Source organism: Vulpes vulpes, chromosome 6, assembly GCF_048418805.1.
Source record: "Vulpes vulpes isolate BD-2025 chromosome 6, VulVul3, whole genome shotgun sequence".
Taxonomy (NCBI): domain Eukaryota; kingdom Metazoa; phylum Chordata; class Mammalia; order Carnivora; family Canidae; genus Vulpes; species Vulpes vulpes.
The window spans coordinates 129,471,680-129,498,174 of NC_132785.1; the positions used below are offsets into that span (position 1 = coordinate 129,471,680).

The 26,495-nt window shown below is 53.9% G+C and overlaps 2 protein-coding genes across 52 annotated transcripts in view; one reads left to right on the forward strand and one right to left on the reverse strand.

Moving 5' to 3' along the window:
- The window catches only part of KLC1 (kinesin light chain 1), a 68,289-nt gene extending 49,662 nt beyond the window's left edge, over nt 1-18,627 (forward strand). For 8 of the 50 annotated variants that reach the window (XM_072762455.1, XM_072762457.1, XM_072762453.1 and 5 more), the window contains 3 exons: nt 2,092-2,226; nt 6,745-6,795; nt 7,483-8,058. In XM_072762455.1, the coding sequence (XP_072618556.1) occupies nt 2,092-2,226; nt 6,745-6,777 (168 nt within the window). In that variant the 3' untranslated portion in view covers nt 6,778-6,795; nt 7,483-8,058. Of the gene's footprint in view, nt 1-2,091; nt 2,254-6,744; nt 6,796-7,482; nt 8,059-9,011; nt 9,144-12,678; nt 12,746-13,783; nt 16,326-18,029; nt 18,103-18,209 lie in introns of those variants that run through there. The other 42 variants (XM_072762430.1, XM_072762427.1, XM_072762432.1 and 39 more) reach the window with 19 other exon arrangements.
- Nucleotides 16,285-26,356, reverse strand: XRCC3 (X-ray repair cross complementing 3). Of its 2 annotated transcripts, XM_072762473.1 has the most exons (8): nt 26,309-26,356; nt 23,757-23,966; nt 21,865-22,002; nt 21,457-21,669; nt 19,332-19,486; nt 17,465-17,677; nt 17,291-17,337; nt 16,285-17,199 (listed from the first exon to the last, which is right to left on the reverse strand). In XM_072762473.1, the coding sequence occupies exons 2-8, from the start codon at nt 23,809-23,811 to the stop codon at nt 16,971-16,973; spliced, it is 1,050 nt and encodes a 349-aa protein (XP_072618574.1). In that variant the 5' UTR covers nt 23,812-23,966; nt 26,309-26,356; the 3' UTR covers nt 16,285-16,970. The 2 variants fall into 2 exon arrangements, with proteins under 2 accessions (XP_072618574.1, XP_025868454.1); XM_026012669.2 differs by lacking the exon at nt 26,309-26,356 and having other exon boundaries at nt 23,757-24,311.
- Nucleotides 26,357-26,495: the final 139 nt, after the last annotated feature.

Below are 26,495 nucleotides of genomic sequence, written 5' to 3' on the forward strand. Positions count from 1 at the left end.
TATTTATTCACGAGAGACACAGAGAGGCAGAGACATAGAGGGAGAAGCAGGCTCTCTGTAGGGAGCCCAATGTGGGACTTGATCCCAGGATCGTGAACTGAGCTGAAGGAAGATGCTCAACCACTGAACCACCCAGGTCCCCCATGGTTTTGTTGTATATTTTTATTTTATTTTAATTAATTAATTTATTTTTAAAAGATTTCACTTATTCATGAGAGATACAGAGAGAGAGAGAGAGGGGTAGAGACACAGGCAGAGAGAAGCAGGCTCCATGCAGGGAGCCCAATGTAAGATTCATCCAGGAACTCTGGGATCACGCCCTGAGCCAAAGGCAGATGCTCAACCGCTGAGCCACCCAGGCATCCCTTGTTGTATATTTTTAGGATTGGAGAGACAGGTGTGAGTTTTTTCCTTTCCTTTTATTTATTTATTTATTCATGAGAGACACAGGCAGAGGGAGAAGCAGGCTCCCCATAGGGAGCCCCATGTGGGACTCAATCCCGGATCCCGGGATCACGTCCTGAGCCCAAGGCAGACACTCAACCACTGAGCAACCCAGGCGTCCCTCCCTTCCTGAATAGTAGGCGATTATGTGCTTGTTTATGGCCACTTTTTGTCTGGGATTAAAATTACCCATATATACCTAATAATTCTTTTCTTTCAAAAGAGTTCATGCAGAATGATGAAAGAAGACCGGCAGTTAGAACCAACAATGCCTCCCAGCTGTCCCCCTAGAGGATCCCCTTTCTTAAGTCCCATCATTCCTCCCTGAGGCATTGGGAGCCCTGTTGGGGGTTTTGCTGTGTGAGGGTCTCGCTGTGTGGGGCCACTCACTGAGTGTGCCGCCCCTGAGGATGGAATGTGGCTTAGGAGGTCTTGGTGCTCATCCTAGATCTAGAGTGCTGTGACCAGTCATCTTCAGGAGTAGTGCCAACAATCCAGGCTTTGTTTTAAGGTGCCAGGATAAAGGTGTTTTTATGCCTCAGTCAGTTAGTATCTGCCTTGGGCTTGGGGTCATGATCTCAGGGTCCTGGTTTACAACCCCACATCTGGCTCCCTGCTCAGCGGGGAGTCTGCTCTCTCCACTTCCTCCTGCATGTGCACTCATTCTCTCAAATAAATCTTTTTTTTTTTTTTTTTTAATTCGTGAGAGACACAAAGAGGGAGAGACATAGGCAGAGGGAGAAGCAGGCTCCCTGCAGGGAGCCCAATATGGGACTACATCCCAAAACCCTGGGATCACGACCTGAGTGGAAGGCAGACACTCAACCACTGAGCCACCCAGGTGCCTCATAAATAAAATCTTTAAAAAATAAAGTGCCAGGATGATGTGTATCAAACGAGTTGAGTCTGGGGAATCAAGAGTTGTGGAAATTTAAAGAAAAGGATTGTCTGTGCTTTACTGGGAATGGTGCCTTTCTGTCAAAGTCACAGCAGCATATCATTTGCATGAGCTGTTGGGGTTGAGATCCCTTAGAAGATGGGACATGTTGCGTCTGGGTCATTAGAACTGAAACGCACCCGGACAGCAGGCTGTGCTGTGTGGTAGCGCCTCAAGTGTGTGTGGGTCCATCTCTGCGGAAATGAGGGGAGAGCTTGCTGCTGTCCTCACTCCTTGACAGGGGGGCGTTTGGGTGTTTTCCAGTATCTTACTGTGACGCTCGCAAACAGAGAAGTTGAGGGAATTTCACACTCACGTGCCTGCCTCCCAGATTCTGCCGTAAATGCTTCATTGCTCTCTGGCACATCTCTCCCTCCTCTCTGTCCAGCAGTCCTGTTTTGGGTAGAGCATTTCAAGTTTGTGTATGTCGGTACAATTCCTTCTAAATACTTCGAAGTGTGCATCTCACCCACTGGAACCCATGTTTGTTGTCTTTTAAAATTTCAGATCAACTTCACAAAGAGTGAAATGCGTGAGTCGTAAGTGTGTATTTCCACGAATCGCTCTTCCAAGTTTTTCTCTCCAGTGTTTAAAGACTTTTTTTTGTGTGTGTTGTTTTTTTACCCCCTGGTGAAGCTGAGCCATCTTAGAAATCCTTAATCAAACTTGAGTTCTAACGGATCAAACCCTGTCCCTCTTGCCTGGCTCAGGGTCTTGACAATGTTCACAAACAGAGAGTAGCTGAAGTGCTGAATGACCCTGAGAACGTGGAGAAGCGGAGGAGCCGCGAGAGCCTCACTGTGGACGTGGTCAAGTACGAGAGCGGCCCTGATGGAGGGGAGGAAGTGAGTATGAGCGTAGAGTGGAACGGGGTAAGTACAGTACACGGCTGCCGGCCTGCTCCCACAGATGCTTGCCTGCTGCCCGGAGGCCGCCTGGGCCAGGCTCCCAGCAGGAGTGCTGTCCCACACGTTCCTCCTGGCTTAGTGCTAGACACTGTCCTTTCCTCAAATTAAGTACAAATTAAGCTTTGTGTAAGTTCTTATCTTCTGCTAATAATGAAGTCTGTTACTCGTTTGAAGTGGTCGTTTCCTTTTCTGTAGGAACCCATGAAAGCTGTTTGGCTTAACTTGGAGCACTTAAATGCTGATTGAGTGTCCTGGTTGTTTAGAGCCATAATCCATAACCTGGTTGTGTTTTGATATTAGGATTAGTTTGGCAGAAAACTAACTCGCTTTTTTAACTTACCCATTTTCATTGCTAACTCCAGTGCTCCTAATTTCACTGACCAGGCTGCTGTAGATTTTCTGAGAATTAATTTAAATTCCTTCAATGGAAGTGATGTTTCAAACAGAGCTTGTCTCTAGAGAAGAATAGGTTGGGGTTGCTATTCTTGGTGGCACCTCGGTGCTGAGTGTCACCTTCCCACTGAGGTGGCTAGTCTCTCTTCACAGTCCTTTGTCAGACGTTTTTGGATACCAAACATGTGCCCGTGTTTGGAACATGTCTCTCCTGGCCAGGCTCTACCTCTGGGTTTCACTGGTTTGCCTTTATGGAAATTCTTACTACCACTGCTATTTATCCAGTGGTCTCCAAAGAGCGTGTGGCCTCCTGGACATTTTTCCTAGCAAATGTTGGTCACACAAGGGTAATACTTTTGTGCATTGAGTTAATATCTTTGGAACTTTGCTTTTAGCAGGAAAGGTTGAATGCAGGATTGTGTACACAATCCATTTTTTTCTTTTTTGGAAGTTGCAGTAGATGCAGTTTGATTAGTTGTAATTGTGCAAATGTTTTGCCAAATAGAAGTCTTGGGGTTTCCTATTCTTTTATCTTTTTGAATGTATTTATTTTGGGGATTTTCTAGAGCTATAGTGCCTTGGTAAGGATGAACATTCTCAATAGACATTTTCTATGTAACGTTAGTGGCCAGAATTTCAGGGAGAGCATCTTTTTGACTGTCTTTATCTGGCAGCTGCCTTGCTTTGGTGTTTCCTGTGCCAAGACAACCAATCAGCATCTGCTTTGACCATTCCCCCATTGGGCAGTAGTCTAACACATAAGCGATGATGGCCAGGCCCTCTCTTGTCCGCATCTGGCCACACTGTGTACTGTACTCTCCCACGATTCCTATCGTCCTGCATGCCTTGTGTAGAGGGCCATGTCCCTTCTCTAGTCTGTAGAAGCCAGGGCGCAGATTTTGATACTCTTGAACGAAGTTCTGGAGGAACTTTTTCTTGAGACAGTATTTCTAGGTCAATCTTTCTGTGAAATCCTATAATAAAATTATTGACAACGTAGAGTTCTGTTCCCATCGTCAAGACTAGGACTCAAGGATGAGGGAGAGCTGCTTTCCATCCAGTTTGTAGGGCTGGTGGGTGGCTTCCTGTCAAGCCTGCTGTGGAGTCACAGATGCAGAGGGCAGGAAAGGTCCCCCCTCTGAGTGCGCACATGGGCGTCCTTCCACTTCACATTTCCTGTCTCACTTTGGATATGCTGTCACATAGGATGTTCACATCCCAGGCTTTGGACACCTTTTTACTTGAGCCTTAGACACCATATGCTCTGCGTCCTTGACAAAATCCATCCTCGTCAGTGGGTTGTGGTCCACTCACTGGCTGAAGGAATCTATATCCCAGATCTTCGGTCATCCTGGACAGTAGTTCCTAAATTTGCAGTGAGCAGTGGAAGGGGCCCTTGGTTCACTTAGAGTCTGAGATCAAGCAGCAGGTGACTCAAGAGCTGCTTGGGGTACCTTGGGGTAGCCTCGTGGGTGAACGTGCTCACTGCCACGCCCTGAGGCCTCTGCTCTGACCCAGTCCACCCTCACCTTCACCTTCTCGGGAGGTCCCCAGCTCTTAGGTTCTGAGGAGGTGGTAGCGAGCTCTCCTGACATTTGGGTGGAATTTTATTTTCAAAGCATACTGTTACTATTTAAGAAGAGGCAGTAAAGGCAGTATGCACACCAGGGTTTTGTTGAAATCATCCTGATTTAGGTGTAGGCAGATGCAGTTAAAGGAGCCCATTTTAAGTGCCACCTTCAGTTCAGATGTTAATACACTACAGCCCCCACCCCCACCCCACCCCCCATGAGTCTCTGTCCAGGTGTGAGAGTTAGTGTTTCAGGCCCTCAGTGTGAGTGAAAAGTCCCTGTGATGACAGGGCATGTGGTTAAGACGTCTTACACCTGCAACAGCTTACTACCTGAGAGCAGCAAGATTTACAGGCAGTCCAGATCCACTAGGCGCAAATTGGGAGTTTAGTGTCAGGGGTAGACTGTCATCTGTTAATTTCATATTTCAAATTGTGGGTGCTTTAAAGGTGGCTTCACTGTTCTTGGTGGTTTATGTTGTTATTCTAAGAACTTGTGATATATTTATAATGAGAAATGCCACCTAGATTTTATCTTATTGGAGTTCTGCATTAGATATTTTTATTTTTATTTATTTATTTATTTTTTTGCATTAGATATTTTTAAAAAGATTTTATTTATTTATTCATGAGAGAGAGAAAGGAACAGACACAGGCAGAGGGAGAAGCAGGCTCCATGCAGGGAGCCCAACATGGGACTCAATCGTGGGTCTCCAGGATCACACCCTGGGCTACAGGCAGCGCTAAACCACTGAGCCACCTGGGCTGCCCATGCATTAGATTTTTTAAAAAAGGTTTCAGTGCTGTTTAAAAAGTTTAAAAACTGCTACCGTAAGAAAAAGCATTGTGTTGCTGTGTTGTGCAGGTGCTCCTCCAGCAGGGAGGCTGGCAGGTTCAGGCTCGGCAGCCTCGTTCTGTTGTCGTAGCCGTTTATACGAGACTGAGTAGGCATGGTTGTTCCCAACATTCAGAAATAAACGTAAAACTATGGGCAGTGTGGTCAAATATAAGGTAGCCTAGGTTCTAATTGCTCCCTGGAGATATCAAAAGTCTGGGTCAGTCCAGAACAGGATTACATGCTATTAAAATAGAAGAAAGTAAGATTACTGGTATGCTGTAATCATTCATATGAAATTTTTTATCAAATTCTTAGGGAAATGTGATTCCGGTCTATTACATACTATTAAGATTGCCATTAAAATTCTTGAAAATGTAACTTCCTTTAACTTACTTATTTTTTTAAAAAGATTTTATTTATTCATGAGAGAGAGAGAGAGAGAGGCAGAGACACAGGCAGAGGGAGAAGCAGGATCCCTGCAGGGAGCCTGACATGGAACTTGATCCCGGGTCTCCAGGATCACGCCCTGGGCCGAAGGGGGCGCCTAACTGCTCAGCCACCCGGGCTGCCCACCTCTAGCTTATTTTTGTATAAAGTACACAGAGCTGAAGTCATTGTCAAGATAAATCTGAGTTCTCTCTTATGGTCCTGCTAAAAATGTAAATGCTATGTGGAGAGGAGTCCTTTCTGGCGGAATTGGATTCCCTTTACCCTCTGCACATCGCTGCATCTGCCTGACCCTGGAGCCTGGGCCCCTCAGACAACATGGGAACCCTGGCTGCACTATTATAAGGGATCGAATTTGCAGCCATTCCTTGAGGGCTCCGGGAAACATCACGTCTTCCATTCCAAGGGGACCCGGAGTCTTCCTTTTCTGTTTTCTGTTTCTGACTTGCCAGTTCCCTGCAGGGTCCTTGAGAAGAAGTCTGCCCCACCTGCGCCCCCTACACTGAACTCTTGCCTGAGATTACTGAGGAATGGGATAGTACATGCTGTTAATTAGAAAAAGATTTTTATTTTTAAAAATTGTATTAGAAAGACAATTAGACTATAACAAAGAGAAAGAAACAACAAATCACCTGAATCTATAGATAATAATTACTGCTGTACATTTCTTAGGCAGTGCACTATACTATTCATTTCTGTTCAGAAACCCACTTTTTTCATGTAAGTATTCTTTCATGGCATTATAAAGAAGTAGGATGTTTTTGAAAGAGAATACAGATCACCTCCCAACTCTCCATCCTTTACTGCATAGAAATCCACTGGGACTCGGGGTGGGTTTCCACTGTCCTCCCCATTGGTTCTCGCTGGCTCTCAAGAGCAAGTGCAAGGAGGTGGGCAGCCCAGCTCCTGTGTGCCTCCTGCTGCAGGGGTGAGGGATTGGGTAGGGATAGCGTGGGTGTGTGTTTAACAGAAGTACCTCTGGAATCTGAAATCACTCCCTCCCATGGTCTGCTGAGTGGCTAGACAGGAATATTGTAACACTGCTGTAGTGTAGCAATAAATTCTGAACTGAACTGCAGGAGTTGTACTATTTGTGGAAATAACAGTTTAATGTCCTTTTTCTAAAAGAGCAACAAGAACTTATGTTTTCTTGTCCTCCCAGCATTCGTGGGGAGTTGGTAACAAATTTTATTTTTCCATTTTAAAGATGAGAAAAATGAAGCTCGGGCTGGTTAAATGACTTGCTGAGCGTCCCATGGTGAGTCAGAGCGGGCAGGGGCTCGGTCCCCCGCTGTCCGGGGCTTTGTACGAGACCACTGGGGTTCCATTCTCCTGAGACCCGGGGTGCATTACTGCCTGTGGAAATCCATTTTCTATAATTAATCTTATTTTGGATTATCAACTGCATGTTTCAAATGTGCTAAAGACTTTTAAAGTCAGTGGTTTCTTAACGTTTCTGAAATGTTTAAACTGTTAGTGCTCTTAAGAGAAAGTCCTCCCTGATTTCAGAGAGAACTTTATAGTTTAGGGTTACAAAAGGATCTCTGGAAAAGGTTGAATGAATGGCATCTTCCTACTTTCTTTTGGTCACTGTCAATGTTTCTCATTGTGGAATCTCCTTTATGTACAGTTACTGGAAAACCTCATTACAGTAAGTATCACGGAGATTTCTAGCACAGTGCTAATCTGTGCTGTGAAGCTGGGTTTTATTTTGATGACAGGAGTGATAGTCTCGATAATGTAAAAGATCCCATACGGCCTAGTGCCTCTTGGTACCGGGCTGATAGAAACGGGCAGAAGGTAATCCCAAATACTGAAGCGATTAAAAGCACTGCTGAGATTTGTGACCTAGAAATACTGTAAGCCACGCTGCGTTCAGTGGGGGCCGGCTCTGTTCTCACAACGGTTTCACTGGGCTCTCTCTCTCTCCATTTCTGTCTGACAGGCCTAGCTGCCTTATGTGGCGCTCACACTGTCTCCTGCATGACGGGCGGCTCCTCCAGCTTTACTTCTCTCTCCAGTGCTGACTGCTGTGTTTAGCAATCCCCTAGGATTCTTGTCAGAGCTCCACCTCTCTGTGACTGGCCATTCCTTTCGGTGCTGCTGTCCTTTTTGGGGGGTTCCTTATCTCTGTATACATGTAGCTTTGCCAGATATGTACTTAGTAATATAAACTGTGTTAATAAAAACCATTTACTGTGTGATACATGAGATTAAAAATTAAGAGCGATTAGTTCACTTTGATAAGAGGTAGTTAGAAGTCTCCCGCAGGTGTTAATGCAGTGGCATGACCGTTGACACTAGCTAGGCTGTAACAGTAGGGCATGTGCTGCTCCCGGCGTGCTCCGAGGCCTGCCGAGGCCACCCGGGCCCCGGGCTCCCCTAGGATCTCGCTCAAGTAGCATTTGCTGTGTAGTCTCTGTGAAATTTTGGCAATTTTGCTTTTCTCCACTAATCTTTAAGTGTTCAGTGATTTGTGTATTTGTGTCTTTCTAACTTCTAATAAACTCACTCCGACTGACCCGTGTCTTTGTGTCTGTCTGCCTAGAACTTCTTGCTCTTTCCATGGAATGCGGCATTGCATCCTCCTTCAGGGAATGGGGTTGCTGTTCATCTCACTAAGTGATTCATTCTGAGAATAAAAGTTACTTACAGACACAGTTTTTTCACTCTCTGGTTTTGGTTTTCATATCCAGATACTGTCACATGGTTTACTTTTTTTTTTTACACTATGGGGAAAGCTGGACACTTTTCTGTGCTTCCACAAGGTGTCTTAGGGGTTTTAGTTACCATATGGAATGAGCATTTTATTTAATTTTTCAACCACATTTACAGTCAACATTAAATAAAACTGCTTTTTAAAATTTATGGAAGGGGCGCCTGGCTGGCTCAGTCCAAAGAGCGTATGGCTCTTAATCTCGGGATCATGAGTGTAAGCCCCACATTGGGTACAGAGAATACTTAAATAAATGATAGTTTTTTAAAAAAAATAATAACATTTACTGAAGAAGCAGTATATCTAAGTACTGCATGTACACAGAAGTGTTAAGTGGTCTGTGTCAGATCTCAATGGTTTGGGTCCAGTGCTGTTACGTGGACCAGATGCTTGTTTTTATTAAACATGGAACTTGGTTTTGGTGATCTTCCAAGAAGCAGCCCTTGGGACTTCTTTTTGTGTTACTTTTTGTTTCAAAGCAGCGATATAATTTTGGGGGATGTTATTTTTTGTTTGAACTTCTTCATGTTTAGAGGTTTTTATGCTCATAGATTATCTTGACTGAAATTTAAAATGGATAGATTTCTATTTAAAGTGTATTTATATGCGTGGCAAACTGGTAATTTCTGTAGCAACCGTACTGCCAGCAAGTCACAGGCAAGTAGGTCAACCGTGATGTGAATTGTTTTCATCAGCTTTGCCTCTTGGGAGGCCGGGAGAGGACTCTGCAGTTTCACATGTGTTCACGTTTCTTTCAGGATGGCACTGGATCTTTAAAGCGCAGTGGCTCCTTTAGCAAACTCCGAGCTTCAATTAGACGCAGCAGTGAGAAGCTGGTTAGGAAGCTGAAGGGAGGAAGTTCTCGAGAGAGTGAGCCAAAGAACCCCGGGTAATTATCTGCGGCCCCCTGCTGACCGCCCTGCCTGATGGCCCTTCCTCCCCCAGTGGTCCCTGGGCTCCTCCCGCCAGCCCTGGGCCCACGGCCCACGTCCTCACGTCCTCGGCCTCCCAGGACAGGCTAAGGAGGAACTGTGGGACTTCCTGTGGAGAGGCTAGGAGGGCGGGGGCCTTCCAAGGAAACCTGTGGAATTCTGTGATTTGATGGTGTGTTCCGAGAGTCTTTCTTAGCAGCGACATGTTGGGGGCGTCACGTGAAAACACTGAGCACACTCACTCGTTGAGATAGGCGTTATTTTTAAAAATTGGTATTAGTCTAAATCCTTTAAAAATTGGGTTTTGAAATCCTTTTAAAACAAACACTAGCTAGGAGTATATGGGCTCCTACAGGTATTGACGTAGGGAGAAAAAAGGTTTTAAATAGAAGGATCACCGTTTCAGGACTTTAGTAGAAGGAGTTTCTTTAGGGGATTAAAAAAACAGATTTTCCACACGTTTTAAGAAAGGTTCACTCCTGAGTCTTACCGTCTTTTGAACAATAACATTGAAGTCAAAGGAGTTTGATTCTGAGGCATTTTGCTCTTTGCTGGGTGGGCCGGAGTGCTGACATCTGCCCCCGCTTCTGGGCTATTTCTGGTGTAAACAGCATCTTGTTTTGGATGCATTTCCCACAGAGGCACTGTTTGGTCAGCTGTTCTGAGACTCTGAATTCCTAAGTGGTGCCTACTTGGTCAGGATTGAGTCGAAGTGAAACTCTTATACAAGTGACTCCACTTCCCCTTCTGTGGTACGAAGTCTCCCACTGCCGGGCCTGGCAGGCAGGGTCCCTTCACGCGATGTGCTGGAGACTCGGCGTTTAGGGGCTTTTCCAGAAGCTTTCTTTGTTAATTTTGAGGGACCTCCAGTCCTGTTCTTGTCTGTCAGTGAAGGCATAACTCCCGAGAGCTCTGGAGCCCCCCAGCTGGGGAGCAGAGGCCTGCGTCTGCTGTCCGCTCTGTGCTCCCAGGAGTCTGTGCTGCTGGGTGCACACATTTTGTGACGGCTTGTGAGGCAGGATGAGCAGTTTGATGGCTGTCACCCTGCTTCTCAAAAATGTTTTACAAGCCCGTTTCTGTGGAGGAAGTTTGTTGAGCTCCACACGTGTTTGTTGTGAAACTACCTGGAAGATGCAGTGTTGGAAGCCAGTTGGGGCTTCTGGAAAGATGTGGGGCTGAGCAGAAGCCTGCCGTTCTGTCCTGCTGTCGGCACCAAAGCTGGCGACCCTACAGACCAACGTGCCAGGGAAGCAGGTTTTAAATTGCTTTGGGGATATAGTGCTTGTTTTAAAATATTTACAGAACTAAATGATAGTTTACTATCTGTCTCACCGAATTTTGAAAGAGTAAGCTTTTTCTTTGCTGTGTTACAAGGATCTGCACAGACTGTTGAGCACTCACTTAGTTGACGTTCCTGGGACGGGTCTGATGAACACAAGTGGCTCATACATCCCAGCGCTTTCCACACGCCAGTATTTGGCTCCTCCAGGGCAAACGCACTGGCTGGTGGAGGTTCAGGAGGTTTTGAAGCTTTTTAAATGCAGAGTCCAGTTCTGGCACTAAGTCCTGTGACATGGGCCTTCTTCCCACATGACAGAGCTTGGAAGTGTTCCCCTCCTTCCCGAGCCTTCTGGCTCGGCCATGATGAAGCAGTGCAGGTGCTTCACGGTGTGGTGTGAGCCACGGTGCAAGGAGCACCACCAGCCTGGCTACCCATGTGCACACACAGGGGTCGTGTATGGTCTTTGAAATGGTATCTCCTGAACTTGATGGAAACTTAAATGGCTTTAGAAGTTTTATCCCATAAAATACTGAATCCTCTGTCCAGGTAGGAGTAATTGCATTTACTAACTGAACCAGTGTTTCTCAGACCTGAGCATCAGCATCTCTGGGGGTTTGAACACAGACTGCCAGGCCCCAGCCCTCAGTTTATGGTGCAGTGGGTCTGCACGCACCCCGCCCCCACCCCCCATCAGCCTTTCTAGCTGGTTCCCGGCTAGTACCTGCAGCGGTTTTGGCCTGGGACCACATTTTGAGACTCTCTGAACTGGGCGTCCTTTCTGTTTTGTGCACCACGGTTTAAGAGAAGAGGGTGGATGCATCATGCGGGGCCAAGGGGACACTTGCTGGCAGGAGTCAGATTGTTGTTACTTTCGTCTTATAAGGAAAAGAGAGCTTGAGGAAGAGCACTGTATAGCTCTCGTCCATCGGCCACTTAAATAACAAAGATGAAGTGTACCAATGTGATTTGGTTTGATTTTATCTCTTGTTGAGTAAATGCGTATGTAGAGAATTCTAGCAGCACTTAAGTGGGGCTCCAGGGCTTGTCCTGGTTGGGGGATCTGGGGAGTGAGTTTTACTTGAGGTTAACTATATTAAGGTCTTTGCTTCTGGTGTAGTTTCATCAGTGAGAACTTGGTAAGTACCTGCCCTTGCTGGGCGCTGTGCCTGTGGCGCTGGTGGGCACGTGAGTCATGACCTGGGCCTTCATCCACATAATTGGAGCGTTTTTTTATGTGTGTCTGGTTGTGCTAACCCTTCACACCTGTGCTTCAGCCTCACAGCCATGCCTTCAACTCACAGAGCAAATACTAGTGTGCACTACTTGTGTCGTAGGTCGTTCAAAGTCATTATTACAGTTCCTGGTTGGAAATATTTCAAAATAACCCTTAATATCAGCTATTTAACTTTAAAAGCAGAGATTTTCTGTTTGAGGACATCCATGGTGGCAGTAAGTGATGATAGTAACTTTACAGCTGCCCATAATTTTAAGCTTAGGTTTTAGGTTATTTGCAGGGTATTTCATAAGTATTTTAAAGGTGTCAATGGAGAAAAGTGGAGAATGGAGAAAAAAAACAAATAGACATTTAAATCACTACATTTCCTTAAATGTAAAGCCATGGAATTTGTTTTAGATTTTGGTTTCTAAGCAGAGAAAGCTGCTGAGTTTATTTGGCTAATAAAAAATTATTTTTACTTTTAATATTGAACAGTACGTAAAGTACACAAGCGTATATGTATGTATCTGATCTTAACACTGAGTGTCGAGTGTGGCTGTTTTCCACGGTCACTTGGGGTGAGTGTTGGGTTTTGGAGGGGCTCCAGGCTCCCTTCTTACAACCGACCCGACCCCCTGCAGACGCACGCTGTGCCCGGCAGAGCTGCTCGCCTCCCACGGGAGCCAGGCTTCAAAGCCTGAGAGCATGACAACACTGAATTTACACGTAGTGTTTAAGAAAAATGCTTTGCTGAGAAAGATGCAGAGAAGCTGCTTTTTTTCTCCTGGGCTTTATGGATGGACCCAGGGCGTCTGTGCAGTTGGCAGACGCCCCAGTTGGGGCGAGAGGAAGGCCCGCTCTCCGTGAGGGAGGGCTCCAGGGGCCCCCCCCGCGGTGACAGCTCCTTTCAAGGGGGGTGGTTTGCTGTTTCCCGCTCCCGGGTCACTGATGTGCTGCTGGTTTGTCCTTTTGCATGTCCACTGCCCTGGTTGCAGCATGAAGCGTGCCAGTTCTCTGAATGTCCTTAACGTGGGTGGCAAGGCCGCTGAAGACCATTTCCAAGTAAGGAGCCCTGCCCCACTTCGTGCCCCTGACGTCCCAGCCTGGGCTAACTGGGCGGCCGCAGGCCCTTCCCGGGCGTCGCTGCCACTTTGGGGGGCCTTAGGAACACAGTAGTTAGGAGTTGCAGACAAAGAGGGATCATGGTGGTATTTCCGGAATCTGTGTTAATTTGATTCCATGAATTATGGGAACGTACATGTTGTAAACATTCTCAGTCTATTAATTATTGATCTTTAGTTTGCTTAAGCTAGTTAAAATTTAAATATTCTGCTAATGTCAAAACTTGGCCACCTCATGTGTATTAACTGATCTCAGCCTCTGGTAAGTTTGTAACTAATTCATTGTCTTGTCAACCTGTTCAATGTTTTAAGACTGTTAGAACTTTACTAATGTGAGTAACTGATGCATTGTCACTTTTACATCCAGTGTTTAGCACTTTTTTTTTTAGCAGTCCCAAGGCTTGCACAAACCTGTCACCTTCCCATTTAAAACTGCTGGCACCTTCTTTGTCGGGAAGGGCCTTTTAATTTTCCGTTTTTTCTCAATGTCTCATGTGGCTGTCGGGTGTGGCCCAGTGTGCCCAGCAGACCAGGCAGCTGAACTTAGGGCACAGAGAACCTTCTGACTTAGCAGTTAGTGCTCGTCCACTGGTGACCAGGCTCCCTGGCCGTCGCACGTCTTAGCTGCTGTGGTGCCGCTGCTCACCCCAGACGCTCACTGGCTGCCGCGGGCCTCCCTTCTCCTCCCCAGGACCTTAGGAGGTGGCCGTTCCCAAGGTGCTTGTTGCCAGGCCCTTGGTGACACGGGAGGTGCAGGTAGTGTCTGGGCAGTGCGCTTGGATGCGCCTGGTGACAACAGTAAAGAGGCGTCTTGTCTTAAAAGGTGTGGGATTGACTCAGTCCTCCCTCCACCCCCCTCGGGGCTGGCCCCCTGCACGCAATGGTCAGGACTCCCACTATTGTTAGCTCGGAGCCACTTCAAGCCAGCGTCCTTTGGAGTACTGCTTAAGTATAATTTTTCCTTTGTTTTTTCACGCAGGAACGAAATAATTGTCTGGCAGACTCTCGTGCTCTGAGTGCCAGCAACACTGAGCTGGCCCGCTGAGGGTCGAGGCTGAGCTAGATAAAATCCCCGAGACTAATGGAGCACTGAGCCCTCAAAGCTTTGCCGAGCCCCCTCCCCTAACTCTGCAGGGGACCCACCACCTGGGTCACTTGCTTCTCTAGATAGTGATCCTCCACCGCCTCGCCTCCTGGAGGCCTGCCCCGAATTCTGGTAAGCTGTCTGCAGTCCTAGCGACCAGGAGCTGCCGGAGCAGGAGCGTGAGACCGGCCAGGCCTGGCGGTCGGGGAGGCCGATGTGGCGCTGGCAGCTGGCTTCCCCACGTTTGGAATGGGCCGCTGCTCACGGACTACACCGGAATCTGTTGTGCGTGTTAATGTATACTAAGGCTGTAACCTAAGACTCTGGAACCTTACGCTGCATCCTTTCAGAATAAGCATCTGATGATCTGTGGCAGAGCTGCCTGGAATTGAGAGGGGGGGTGCTAAGAAGCGGGGGAGATGGGTAACATGCTGGTGGGTTTGGGTCCCCGCCGGGTCCCCGCCGGGTCCCCACTCCTGCAGTGTGGCACATCCACGTGCCTTGCCAGACGCCCCGTGGGCTCCCAGGCCTGCCCCTTCGGAGCCCCTTTTCCCCCCTGTTGGTCCCTGAATGCTGAGCATGTAGAGATGCAGGTTTTATGTTGAAAAAGGTTTTCTTTGTCAACATGGGGTAGGTTTTGATGGAAACATTGCCCAGTGTACGCTGCAGCCCTGCCCCTCAATAGATGTGTGAGTCAAGCTCGTAGCTTTAGAAAATCCCGAGCAGATGACGAGGGGGTTGGTGGCACCCAGAGACAGGTGCCTGTGGGTCTGGCCCGTGGCCTCTGTGGCCGTGCCTCTTTGCTCAGCACCCGGCCGTCCCAATTTGCAGCTTCTGGTGGACGAGGAACTGACTTTGTAAATGCTGTCCAGGGCCGGTCTGCACATGGGGTGGATCGGGAGACACGCGAGGAAAGAAGCGCACAGCGTGTCCCCGCAGAGGCACTGTGCGCTCTGCAGTCCTGTCTGGGTGTGGAGGCCGCTGGGAGCGCTGGGGGGGCTGGCTGGAAGCTGCCCCATGTCGGGTCATCCTTCCCCAACCCCCGTCCCACCGCCCCCGCCGTCAGAAGTGCTCTCTCGTGCCACGAAGCTGATCCAGTACGTCGGAAACCTAGCCAGGTTCCCTTACTGACGCTTCTCTCTGGAGGAACAGGGCGTTTGGGAAGGATGAACACGGGGTGAGAATAGGATTTCATGTTGGGCCCCAGGGGGTACGGGCAGGCCTTTGTTGGCCTTGCCTCTCTGAGGGCGCCAGCGGCCTCCTTTAGACCCAGCCCAGACCCAGCCCGCAAGAAACCTTCCTGCCCCCGGGACGCTGCCTGCAGATCTGTGCTTTCTGAACTTGGACAAAACAGGAGCCCGGTTGTCACTGCTTCATTCAAGTGTGTATGTTCACGTTCTCGGAGGGAGTAGTGCGGGCAGCGTGCTTTCCTTTCTGGGGGAGGGGACCCTTGGAGCGCCAGCCCTCCCTGGTACCTAGTGCCTGTGTTTCCAGGCTGTGGCCACAGGCCAGACGGGGAGTGGACCGGGGTTGCACCGTGTGCAGAGCCCTCCGTGGGAGGTGGAGGCTGTGGAGGGCCGGGCCTTCCGACCCTCCCAGCTCTTCCCAAGGTGCTGGACCCGGCAGCCTGAGGTGTGCTCACTCAGCGGGGCTCAGTGACGGGGCCAGCGGGCTGTTTCTGGGCCGCTCACTCGGTGTTTGCAGTGTTGGGGGAGTCATTGATGTCTTGGAGTTAAAAAAAATTGTCATTTGTTCAGAAAGCTGCTAAGAATATCATGTAATGAGAAATTCAGTGTTTATGGTAACGTATAAATATTGCTAAAAATATATAGTTTACAGTTTACAGAAGATATCGCTCATAGTCCTAACTTTATAGAATGTTCTGGGGAAGCACATTGCATAGATGCGGCTGTATTCTGATGTTTCTACTTGCACTTCTTTCTGAGTAGTGCACTGGATGGTCGTCAGGCTCCTGGAAACTATACGGTGGTGCGTGATCGCACCTGCCAAGGGTGAGGCTCCAGTCAGCTGAGGGAGTCTGGTCAGGGCAGAAGGCATCACACGTGTGACTGGGGCAGTCCTAGAGACAGGCTGTCTTCCACCCTGTCCCCACCGTAGGGGGGACCCAGGGCTGTGAGGAGTGCGTGGGGTGGAGGGGATGGTGCAGGCGTGGGGCTGTGCGGGGCTGGGAGCCCAGGCCATCTGTCACTGGGACCGCCCTGCTGCAGGGGCGTCCCTCTGTGGTGGGTGGGCAGGGTGGCCCCCACCGAGTGCTGGCGTGCGTGCGTGCCCCCCGGGGGAGGCCCATCTGTTGTGTACACGCTGTTTTGGGCTATAGTTATAGTTCTCTTACTGTTAGTGTGATCTGCCTAGAAAATAATTTGGGATTGTTTGTATTTTATTAAAAAATAAATGGTTTATTTCTTGGTGCAAAGTCCGTGCACTTGCAGAAAGGCTCTTGTATAAAATTACAGCCTGTTTTCTATTTACAGCGGCCATTCTTACCCTTTTGAGGGCCACAGACTACTTTAAAAACTGGGTGGACATTTCAAATCCATGTTTCTGCTCTAGAAAACATCCAAGCAGAAAGAGTGCCCAGTTACAGGGACCTGTGCCTCCACCCTCGTATGGGTCCGGTGTGGGCCTGCCTTCCTGGCACCAGCCCCGGGGCTCAGTGTCTGGCTTGTAGAGTTGTGGGAGGTTGGTCAAGTTGCTTAGCTGTTCTGTGCCTCAGTTTCCCTGAGAGCAAGGATCGTAAGTGTACCGGTCCCCAGGGGCTGTGAAGACCACACCAACATGGAGTTACTTAGGGCAGAGCCTGGCACAGAGCAGGCTGTGGTGAAGCGGCCTGGGGCCCGCTGTGCCAGGCAGCGCGGTGCAGCACGAGCGTGGACGTGGCCCTGCCTGTGTGGAGGCTGCGTGGAGGCCACGTCGGGCGGCTCCTCTGTGCTCACTGCCTTCCTGCCGTTGAGGTGCAGATGACACCCTCGAGCAGCCCCTGACCCGGTGATGGGTGTGCGGAGTCGGGACGCCAGTCCTGTGCCCGCAGACAGGGCAGGCTTGGCCGGCATCTGGGACCGTGTCAGTAGGACTCGGTCCCCGGGGTCCCTCGCACTCCCTCAGCGTTGACTGTGTAGGAACAGGAGGAGGGCGGCAGGTGAGGGGCGAAGACCACGCTCAGGGTGCGGTCAGGGGGTCCGGCTGGGGTGACGGCCTTGTCCCCAGGGCGGCGCCGGTGGACCATCAACCTCATGAGGAGCTGGTTGGACCAGGTCATTCCGAGGGCTGGAGAAACCCGCTCGTCCCAGAGCCTGAGAGAGAAAACAGGCCCAGCCACGACTCAAAGCCGCGGGGTCCCGGCACCCCCTGCGCCGTCCTGTCCAGGGGGTGGGCCCTGCTCACCCGTGTGGCCGGGGTGCTGTGCCCTGCTCCTCTGTGGCCTCTGTCACCTGGAACGTGCAGACCAGGGTCAGCTGCAGCAGGGACCCCATTGTCCCCCCACTCCACCCCCCAGCTGCTTCCCTAAAGAATAAATGGAGGAGGCCTGCAGTCTGGGGGTGGTGGTGGGGCCCCCACCTGGTTGATGCACAGCACTGGGCTCTGGAAGGCACAGCTCAGCCGGCGCAGGGCGGCTCCCAGGGCCTGCAGATGCCTGGCCCTGGGGACCAAGGCTGGGCCATCAAACTCACAGCGGAATGGGGCCGCCACGGAGTCGATGACCACCAGACGGGCCATCCCCCGGGACAGCAGCACGGGCACCTTCTCCCTCACACACTCCAGCAGGGAGTCCTGGAAACCACGGGGAGATGGCCGTCACCGGCTGTGCCACCACGGCTCCCCCTGCCCTGCGCCTGAGGGACACCTCGCATCTGTCCAGTTTCTCCCCAGTCCCCAGTGGGGCTGACACGCCCCTGCCTCCATGGGGCCATCACTGTGACCGGGCCTTCCTCCCCGGGGGCCCCATGCTGGGCCCTGACCCCCCACCCCACCCCCTCCTACACCCCAGTGGTGGGAGGTGGAGGCAGCTGGGCAGGGGCCGCCTCTACTGTGAAGACTCCCAGCTGTGCCCCAGCGGGGCCGGGTGACCACAGCGTGGCTGTCCCTCCCTGAGTGAAACCCGGTCCTGTGCTTCCATCTCCAGGGCGTCTCCAGTGGAGCCTCTCTTTGTGGAAAATGACAGCAGTAGCAGCGGCCTTGAGGATGCCAGCAGTAATGTGAGTCCCCCGTCCCCGGGGGCAGCTGGGGGGGGGGCGCCTGGGGGCTTCACTGTGGGGCCAGAACGACCCGAGAGGCCCCAAGGTCACCGAGGCCTTTCTCGCAGTGAAGCCACACCCAGCCCTGGAAGAGGCGGGACGGACGCTGCTCGTGTGACAGCCAGGGGACGTGTGACAGCCAGGGGACCGTTGCCGAGGCTGGAGGGCCGAGGGGCTGGGAGCCTGCAGCACTAACCTCGCCTTCCCGTGTCCGTGCCACGGAGCACACTGTACTACTAACCACGCTGCTCATCGGGACACGTGTCGCTTGCAGAGCCGTGGCCACATCCGGCCCCACAGGAGGACGGGGTGGGCGCGGCCTCCCTCCCGGCCATCTGTGTCCCAAGCCCCCGGGGAAGAGGCCGTGGCTGGGGGCCCCGGGTGCCGCACCCTACCGCGGGTGCCGCACCCTACCACGTACCTCCCCAAGCTGTGTGATAATGTTTCATTGTAAATTTTTTAAAAATTAAAAGTTTATACGCTGTATCTTTTACTTGGTATTTTTATAACAATCCTTAAGTGGGAGGAAGGCCCGCCAGGATCTGGGGGCGCTGCCTGCCGGGGCTCTGGTCCGGGGGCGCCAGGTGGGGTGGAGAGGCCTTGCTCTGGGCGTGCTGCTGTACTCTCCCTCCCTGTTCGTCTCTCCACCTAATAACGCTCTAGGCTGGCCAGGCCGCGGCCTGCATCCCCTGGTGGTCCTTCCAGGTCTGTCCCCTGAGTGGTGGGGCTAGGTGGCAGCCGGCCCTCTGAGGGGCTCGTTGGGGGCTTATTAGGCCCTGGCCAGGGAGAGGGGTGCTCTGTGCCCTGACAGGCACCTTTCTGCTCCGTCAGAGGCAGAAGTAAAACCCAACACAGGCTGCTCTCGCTGGGACGGTGGCCTGGACAGCAGGTCCTGGCCTCCCCTGGGCAGGGGGCACCACAGGCTGGGGAAGCGGGAGGCAGCGGGGGGTGCTCCCTGCAGCTGCCGCCTTTAAGGGGTCTCGGGTGCTGTTAGGGACAGGAAGTGGCACGCTGGACCTCCTTGTGTGGGTGACAGATCTACAGGATGGGTTTTAGGCACCAGATCACAGGGATCTGAACGTGTGGCACACGTGTACTGGCATCTGCGCCTTTGCTCCCCTGTCCTGGTGGCCTCGTCCACTGGCCCCTGACCGACCTCCCCTCGGAACCGAGGCCGAGAGGACACTCACCACGTCGGCCACGTGCTCGATGAAGATCTGGTTGCTGAATTTTATCCTGCTGACCACCTCACCCGGAACGTCTGTCCGCAGGCGCCGCTGCTGCGCGATGAGCTGCTGCAGGCGCAGGTTTGGGAAGACGTCTTCCGTGCAGATGTACATGGCCCCTGGGAAGGCAAAGGGCCCCGCTGTGCCAACACTGCCCCTCGCTGCCAGGACGCCACCCCGTGGGCCTGCCCCAGTGGAGGGGAGCGGAGTCATCAAGGCCTAGGCTGCTGGGAATGGGCCTCCTGCGCGCGGGGACATCCCGCCGAGGCTTCCGGGAGCGCAGGTTCCCGAGGCGCTCCTTTCAAGGCTCCCCCTGCCATCCCTGGCTCCGAGGTGGTAACCATGGGTTCGGGTTCGTGTGACTGGAGGAGCCGGTAAGCAAACAATGGGCCACATGTCCCTGGAAGCCTGAATGCTGTGGGGCAGCAGCCTGGCCAGGGCCTGGGTCCCCGTGCCAGAGGGCCCCGAGTCTGCAGCCAGAAAGAAGTGGGGACCCTCTGAGACAAACCCTAATATCTGTGGCAACTGGTTTTCAACCAAGGTGCCAGAACAACTCAGCAAGAGAATGGCCTCCAGCAAATGGCGCAGGGACAGCTGGGTCACCGTACACCGGCCCGTCCTCACGGGCTGCACACCTGACGCCAGAGCCGATGCCCACAAGCTGCGGAGAAGAGCTGGTAAACCTTCATGCCCTCGGATTCGGCACCGGATTCTCGGATTTGACAAACAGCACAAGCGAGCACAGGGAGAGGGAGAAGCTGGACTTGATCAAAATGGTACCATCGAGAAAATGAAGACCATCCACAGAAGAGGAGACGCTGTAAATTCCACATCCGGTAAGAGCCTCGCACCCACGTTATAGAAGTTCTTACAGCTCAACCACAAACGACAGCCCCGTCCGAACCCAGCAGAGGAGCTGAGCGGACGCGTCCCCGCAGGGGCCGTGCGGGTGCTCAGTGGGCCGCGAGGAGATGCCCAACACCCTCCGTCGCCCGGAAGTGCAAATCAAGCCCACAGTGGCACCGCCTCCCACCCGCGAGGGTGGCTCCGGTCAAGTCGGGCGTGCACACGCTCCGAGAGCCTCGGACCCCCGTGCTCAGAGAGGGGTGAGCCAGCCAGACGCCCGTGGACGGACGAAAGGGCGAGCAAACGGGCCCTGGACACACATCAGAGAAGCGTCCGGCCGTGAGGAGGAGGGAAGGACGACGCGGGTTCCAACAGTGAGCCTTGCGGGGAGGCCACAGCTCACTGTAGGGTCCCACTGAGTCTTCCAGAACAGGAGGTGGGGGGGGAGGCGGGGCCGCCAGAGGGCCAAGCTGGGGGCGGTTTCTCCTGGGGCCACAAGATGTTCTAGAATGAATAGGGAGGGAAGCGCAGGTGGCCTGGCTGGGAGAGCCTCCGGGTTGAGACTGCGCTGCATCCCCCATGGGGCATCACTGCGGCTCTTCCAGGCTCTTCCATGGGGGTTGGGGGGGGTGACCCGCTTCCCAGGCCAAGCGCAGCCAGTGCCAGCCCCCCCCCCCCCCCCCCCCGCCCTCAGGCCCGCCTCCTACGGATGCCTGCGTCCTGGGAGCAACACCCCTGCCCGTGGTGGCGCCGGCCCTACCCCTCGGAGGTCCGGGAGCCGGTGGGAAGCGGGGGCCTCGGGACCAGCGCCCCGTGGGGGCCGTACCACAGGCCTGTCCAGGGTGGGCTCTGGGGCCCGGAGGGGCTACCAGGCAGCATCACGGTCGCTCCGTTACCTCCGTTTAGTAAAAACCAATTGAAATTTTTAACGCTCGAGTGGCCCACGTGGGTACTAGAAACGTCCCTGTGCCATGTGGCCCATGTCACCCCCACGACACGATGCAAGGGGCACGGCCAGGGCTGCAGCCTGCACGCCCCCTCCCCAGGGGGGAATAAAACACTGCTTGTCCCGGTTTCTGCCCTGCCAGGGTCACGGGGACGTCGTGGCCAGCCCGGGGCAGGGGACCGCGCAGGCGGCAGCGCTGGTGGCGTCAGGCCCCTGCCCGCGGGTGGGATCCGGGCAAAGTGGGGGGAAGGATGGGCCTGGGGAGGGCCCCGGGGGCGGCCCCGCGTGGCCACTCACCTGCGTCCAGGCCCCCGTGGCACGGCGGGAACTGCACCGTCAGGCAGAGCTGCAGGGCCAGCTGGGTCTTCCCGGCGGAGCTGAGGCCGGCCAGCTCGGTGACGCCGTCCAGGGGCAGGCCGCCGCGGAGGAGCCGGTCCAGCACGGGGCAGCCGAGGCTCAGGCGCCGGGGCCGCGCGGGGAGCCCCCCCTCCCGCTCGCACAGCTGCAGCGCTGCCGGGAGGCGCGGGGCTCAGCCCTGCTTCCCACCCCCGCGGCCTGGCCTCCCTCTCGGCCGAGAAGTAGCCCCCAGAGCAAGGCCCCCAGGGCTGCTCCCCCCCCCCCCATAGGTGTCTCCCCGACGCTGTGTCCTGGCCCTGCGGTTACTCACACCAGGCGCCAGGGCAGAGCAGACGCCCCCCTGCCTACCTGTGAGGACGCCGCCTCCTCGCAGGCGTGAGGAGGCCGCTCTCAGCAAGTGCTGCACGTCCAGGCTGGACAGGCTGGTCAGTCTCTGCAGGTCCGGGCCAGAAAAATGCAAAACCTCCTTTATCGATTTCAGTTTGGCTGAAATTGAACAAAGAAATTCCAGGGCAAAGCTCAGACTATGGTACCGCGAGGCCACACGGCAACGACAACGGTGTTTGCAGGAACAGTCTTCCAACCGGAGCCCAGTCGGTCCACTCCCTGAAGCTGTGGGAGCCCCCGGCTGGAGTGTGATGAGGACAGCGGGGAGGGAAGGGGCCTGGGGAGCCCCACCTCACAGCTGTAGTGGCAGGAGCCTGAGAGGAGGAGGGGCCTCCCCCAGGTGCCCAGAGCAGTGGCTGCCGCCCACTTTTACACCCCAGAAACATCTGTCCAGAAAGGGGGTTTCTGTGGCCGGTCAGGCCTACAAGGAAGGCAAACCTACAGGATGATCCCAGGGCAGAGTGAGGGCCATGCATGGGGGGGCAGTGCAGGAAGGCTGAGCCGGCTTCCAAACGTGTCCACTGTACCAGACCTCTGGGATGTGGGGATGGCAGGATGGCCAGTGGACAAACAGCAAAGATGAGTGAGCGGGCAAGGTGGGTAGGGAGGGTTACAGAGTCAATGTGTCCAAAAGGCCTGGTATCTGGGGAGAAGAGTGGATAAATTAATTTTGGGCTTGGATAAGTACATCAGTTTCAAACTAGTAGAAAGAAAAAATATGCTAAAAATATATCCAACCAATCCAGAAGAAGCCGGAAAAGGACAGATACCACCACAAAAAGAAATAGGAAGAATAGCCGAGCACAGTCCACCGGTGACCAGGCTGAGTTAACACACGTATCAGGAATTACCTTAAATACATATGTACTGAATGTGCCAATTAAGACAGATGGACAGACTGGATGAAAGGGAGAACAAAGGAAAATGACTGATAGGCTCCAGAAAAAAACAAGAGCCAAGGATGAGGGAGCAGGACCTCAAGGCCCTGTCCCCATGTAGGATATCACCACGTTGCAGCACTGGCCTCCACGTAAACTTAGGGTTCTACATTATTAGATCAACGAGCATCTGAATATTGAAGCTTCCCCATCACGTGCCGCAGGAGACAGGGGACAGGGAAGGGAGTCTCAGAACACCAGCTGGTGCAGGGTAGCTGGGGACAGACACACCAGGAGACAGAATGGGTGAGCTGTCCAGCCCTTTGAGCATTTAAACAAAAGGCACTGGTACTTGATGGACATACTGGACAATGTGGGGAAAAGTCAGATGTACACAGAAAACACAGCATTTGAAAAAAGGAGGCAACTACCAACTCTGGGAGAAAATAACAAAGATGGTCCAAGGAAGGAAACTGTCTTAACCTCCCAGTTCAGCAGCAGTCATTATGTCCCCAGTCAAAACCCTAATGGCCCAAACTGTGTTCCAACTGTGGGGGGAAGAAGTCGGGGCACAAGTCAGCCAGCCCTCATCCCTGTAACACGCACTCTGAGTAGTTCCTGACACTGACAAACGGAACACGGCAACATAAGCACAGTATTTAGAAACCCAGATTCAAAAACACAAGAAATTGATAAAAGATTCATAAGGGGTTTAAGCAGTTCCATTTCACTTTTTAGACAATAAACGTGTATTACCTTTGATGAAAATAAAATTAACTTTAAAAATGTCCTCAGTGAAACACACACACAACTGAAAAAAACCTGCAGCACATTCCAGCATCAGTTACTGATGAGGATCGGTTTCCTGGGGCAGGGGCACTTGGACAGGACCCTGTTAACTTGTCCACGCGCACTGTGCATACGCACATCCGTACGTTTCACATATCTACTTGACCCAAACGTCAGGAAGTATACCTTTCTTAACTGCAGCAATAATCCTGGGATTCAGGTCCAATTGATCCAAATCCATTTCTTTGACAGGCCGGCCACAAAGATAGGTAACTTCCCAGGTACGCAAGTTCCAATGTGCTGGCTGTCACCTCACACCGCCCAGGAGCTGAGCACAGCAGGGTGACAGTGGCCAGGGTATGTGGTCCCCTCTGACACCAGGGTTCACCGTCGGCCCTGAGGTTGGAGAATAGACTGCACTGTACCAGGAAAACCACCCAGATAGGTCTAAGGCAGCACTGGCTAGAGCGAGCATTCCGGAAGTTAGGAACCGTGCATTCGCGGTTAAAGAAATGCCCCCAGGCCAGCTGCGTTCTAAAGGTCCCTGCACACAGGGCGGACCCATTCCATCCCCTGCAGAAGGTGTCAGAAAGGAGCAGGTGCTCCCACCCTGAGGCCTGGCCCGGGGACCTGGTGTCCAGGTGAGCACCCTGCCTGGACCCCTCTTCAGTGGGGAGGACACAGACAGTTGGAGATCACAGGCACCGGGCACGAAGTGCCTTCTGCATTCTCTGCCTTACTCTCCCCTCCATGGAGGATCTGGAAAGAATGGGAAGAGCGAGTTCCAAATCTTGCAGGATGCTTGCGAGTCGGAACCCCCACGACCACCAAGCTGAGCAGTGGACAGTGGAGACTGTCCCACCCTTGCCCTGCAGTCCCCGCCCCTCCCCCGGCCAGCAGCCCTTCCATGGCCCGGGCCCCACAGGCTATGGGACTGGAGCCCAACCCAACCCTTGCTGGCGGCCCTGCTCAGCCCAGGGTCCCCCAGACGCAGGCCGCCCGCATCAGCAAAGCTGAGTGCAGAGGGGTGTGCAGGAAGCCCAAGGCCAGCAACCACTCGGGCTGAACCCAGCGTCGGTGTCCAGCAGCAAGGCCACCTCCCCTTGCAGTGCTTGGAGCGTTATTTATGTGGACAACATCAGTGAGATTTTGGAGCTTCGAGAATCAGGTCACTTGCACTGTCACATTCACAGGCCAGTCCAGGGAAACATCTGGCATGGAGAGGGCCGAAATGCCTGGATCTGACAGTACTGGTCTGGGTGGCTGCAGAGCCTGACGCCAGGCATACCGCACCCCGTGATCATGACAGCGCTGCAGGGAGGGGCTCGTGCTGCAGGTCCCATGTCTGCACTGCCTACCCGGGGAGGACACACACAGAGGTCCCCCCACCCCCACTCCCGAGGTCACCAGGACCGCAAGCTGGAGGATGGTTGGGGTCTCCTTCAGAAAGAGGCACCTGAACATGGGGCCCCAGGGCCAGCTATACACGGGGAGAGGTGATGGGGACTGTGACCACCTCCAAAGGTGCCCCGAGTGTCTGGAAGATGCCGGCCAGGCTGGCGGTAGGTGTGTTAGATTCCTGAAGACAGGACGCAAATAAAGAAAAATAACATCTCTGGGGAATGGATAAATTGTCAGAGGAGAAGCGGCGCGCCTTCTCGGCTTGGAGGGGACATCTTTGTGATGATGTCCTTGGGGTCCCCAAGGACAAGAATGGGAAGGGGTGACCCAGGGAGGCACCACCCCAAACCACCCTCAGGACAACACAACACCTGGACTAAACAGCAAACTGTTGTTTTCAACTTCTGGAGAAAGTGTGTGTGTGTGTCCTTCCCCTAGACTGAAAGCCCCAGGGAGGCGCCACGGGGCCCAGAGGATGGAGGGGACACAGCCAGCAGGCTGGGCTGGGGTCCGGGCGGTGAGGAGGAAGGCCAGGCGGGGGAGGTTCTAGCTGAGGCTGCTGCCTCTGGGGAGTCGCTGGAGACAAAGGCGGGGGCTGACAGCAGCTGGACCCAGGGCAGGAAAAGCAGCGGGCGACCTTGGTGGCTCAGGCCTACGCGATGGGGGCCGGGCGGTCAGGGAGCAGAGCGGCCGCCGACGGAGCACCTGCCAAGCCGGACACCGGCGCGGGGCTGGACAGTTCGGTGTGCAGACTCCGCCAAACTCGGTCGTCCGGAGGCTGGCCCGCCCCGCGTGGCCGCCGGGGGTGAGCGCCCGCCTGCGGCCTGGGCATCCCTTGCGCTCCCCTCCCCCAGCGGCGACGGGCGCGGCGTCACCCACAGCCGGCGGGGCTTCCCCGGTGACCCCGGGTGACCCTCCTGGGGCCTGGCCGGCCGCCAGCACGGCTTCTCCAGAACGGTGGCCTAGGCCGCGGGCCCCCGGCCCCCCACCTCGCCCCATTCCCGCCGCGGCCGCCCGAGCGCACCTGCCTTCCGCGCCTGCCCGCCCCGGGGCGCCCCACCTTCACCTTCCACCCCCGCCCCCAGGCTGCCGCCGTGACCCCAGGGGGCCCCGCCCCGGCGGGCTGCTCGGGTCCCTGCGGGTGGCAGCCCCCAGGACCGGCCTCCGCACCCCGGCTCCGGGCTGCCCGCGCCCCGCCAGGACCCGGCTCCGCTGTCCACTCCGCCCGCCCGCCCGCAGGTCCGCACCCGGTGCAGGACCCGCGACCCCCCGGGGCCCTTGGCCGCCTCCCGCCCCAGCGCCCCAGCGCCCCAGCGCCCCAGCAGCCCGCCACTCACCCCGCGCCCGCTCCGTCCGCCGCCTCGCGCTGCCCCGCCCCTCGCCACCTCCCCCTCCAATGAGAGCCGGGCGCCCCGCCCCGGGTTCGCCAATCAGAGAGGAAGCCACGCTACGTCTCAGACTTCCTGACCAATCCGAAGTCTCCGCCGCCCCGAGGGGGCGGGGCGTGCCCGGGCGGGGCCTCAC